Source organism: Suillus paluster, assembly GCF_016628075.1.
Source record: "Suillus paluster strain FC165 chromosome Unknown EDB91scaffold_293, whole genome shotgun sequence".
NCBI lineage: Eukaryota > Fungi > Basidiomycota > Agaricomycetes > Boletales > Suillaceae > Suillus > Suillus paluster.
This window is the reverse complement of record NW_024537853.1, coordinates 1-2,370: the sequence shown is the minus strand read 5'-3', so window position 1 is coordinate 2,370 and position 2,370 is coordinate 1. Positions and strand designations below refer to the sequence as shown.

Below are 2,370 nucleotides of genomic sequence, written 5' to 3'. Positions count from 1 at the left end.
ACTGAAAAGATTTTTGTGCAGATGACTGCAACTCGCTGCGACCCTGGTGTCGAGAAAGGACTATCCGGACGCCACACTGCCAGGACGATCATGCCTGCATAGATGAGCATGCCGAAAGCGGTGGCACAGATGATAACACTGGACATCTTCTTTTGCTGGGTAAATGTGTGGGCGCTTAGCGATAAGCCGAAGAGCAGCAGCGAGATCTGGAGGAGCACGAGGAATGCCTGCAAGACAGTCTCCAAGTGAAAAGATTCTATTGCGTCCAATTTCATCTGCCTCTGTATGCCGCGTTCCTCCAGAGACCCTCGTCCCCGAGCTGCCTTGTAGGAGTTGAGCCACTGTTTTCCTAAGACAGCCCCGAACGCGGCCAGGACGCTGAACGAGAGGCTGGCATAGGCGAGCGTCTGCATCCAGACGGTCGAAGACGAATAACCTGTGGACGAGGAAAGTGTGCTGATGTCAGGTACGGAATTTGGACCGTTGGCAGTGATCTGGATCAGGTGCAGCAGGAGGTCATTCGTAGTGTCTCCCGGATTAGGTTGCATTCCGACGATGAAGGTAGAATTGACAGCTGAGAATAGACCAGCCTGGTTCGCCTGTCAGAATTGCATCAACATTCATAGAAGCGGACTCACAAAAGTCAGGATGATTCCCATATCGTCATTCGCCCGCTCGAGGAAGTCGTTGTCATACTCATTCGAAACTTTCTTGTACGTTGCCCAAAACTTCGAATTGACATCTTTGCCGCGTTCTTCAGTAATAGTAGACTCTCGGAGGACATCGAGGATCTGCTCCAGGGCGTTTGACCTTTGAAAAGATATAGTCAGACATCAAGTGTACCGTGCTGAGCATTTAGCATTCACATATTCTGAGCAAGGCTTCTCTCTATGGACACCGTATGTTCCTCGCTCGCTACGTGTGGCTTGATTCCATCCCTGTAAGTTCATACTAAGCGTTACTCTCGGCTCATTCCAACTTGCTACTTACTCGCTGACTGGGAAGTCGGTATCGACAGGTGTGGGACTGGGCCGTGAAGACCCACTTTGCAGATTGGGGGTTGTATTGCACATAGCGCTAGAGGAAGTGAGAGAGCAATAGTCCCCCAAACTACTTATATGACTCCCTTGGCTGCTGTGGTGCCGTCAATGATCAACCATCTAAGAAGCCCTTCTCCCAAAAAAAAAAATCGAATGAATTCGTCAGGGTCAGAAGAAACTGAAAATGTAGTTATCTTCGCAGGAATCACACGGTCCACACGGAAGGAGTCAACAATGTCACATAGATGTGGAACATGCGACTGTACTAGATATGATGAGGCCTACGAAAAAAAAGGAAAATACGCGGACGCTCACTGCATGTACAGCTGTTGCCCCTGGCGTTGTGACTGCACGACCCTATTGTAATCATTAGCTTCGACAAGATAGGCGGCAAAGATTTGTGTAACTTTGCTCCGCCAAGATAAATCGACTAGAGCCGCGACCCTCGTGAACACTAAACCACTGCAAAAATATAGTCACTGTGTCGCCGATGTATTAGCAACATCGTACCACTTCGCGATACTCGTCACTAACCAATCACAAAAGGGTGCTGTTGCTGAGCGCCTGAATCACAGGGGAATCGGGCGCTCGGCCACAACAGAGGGCACTGCAGAGACCGAGCCGAATTTGCTTATCGACCCCTCCTCTCTCTATGATGATGAACGCCGCGTTGTACCCGCAATGCACCAGAATGTTAGAAGGCGCTCTACTAGTCAAAATACATTTCACTACTAAGAAGAATATATCAGTTTTCAGGTCCAAATCTAAAACATGTCAAGACCAAGCAAACGTCTTCGCAGGTAGAGTCCGAACATGAACTGAAAAGAAGAAACATAGTCCATTGGTACTTAAAATGTAGTGGCTTCTAGTCACTGATCAGTAAAAAGCACGTTGCCTGCACCTTAACCGTAGCCGTACCTTTAGCTCGTCTCTTGTCAATATATTATGAGTCGTACCTAGTCTCCCCTAGCCAGACCTCTGGATGCGGTAGTCGGGAGCTGCCAATGGCCGATGGCTTAAGTTTGCGCCCTGGCACAACCCTGGCACGCGAGACGCACGCGGGTGGACGAACTTAAGGTCCGAGCTCAATTGGGGATAGTTCGAAAATTTACACTCGAACATACTTATTTGACACCGAGTGAAAATAAGACCAGGTTGTGATCGCAGAATAACACATCGAAGCGTTAGACATGAAAACTTTTCTAATGAGTTTGAGAAATGGAAGGTGACGTCGCGAGTCACGCGACGGAGCGGCGGTGCCTCAAACATGTTGCCACGATGGAGCGACTGCGCTTTACTAGTACAACTTGAAGCTTCCTCGAGGCTTACA

At 48.9% G+C, this 2,370-nt stretch overlaps 1 protein-coding gene across 1 annotated transcript; it reads right to left on the bottom strand.

Moving 5' to 3' along the window:
* Positions 1–338: 338 nt before the first annotated feature.
* Positions 339–746, bottom strand: EDB91DRAFT_1016981 (uncharacterized protein; the record flags this gene model as incomplete). The annotated part of the gene is made up of 2 exons (XM_041312501.1): positions 339–590; positions 639–746. Coding segments are annotated over 2 exons (360 nt in total), but the record flags the coding sequence as incomplete, so codon positions are not given.
* Between the last annotated feature and the right edge of the window lie 1,624 nt (positions 747–2,370).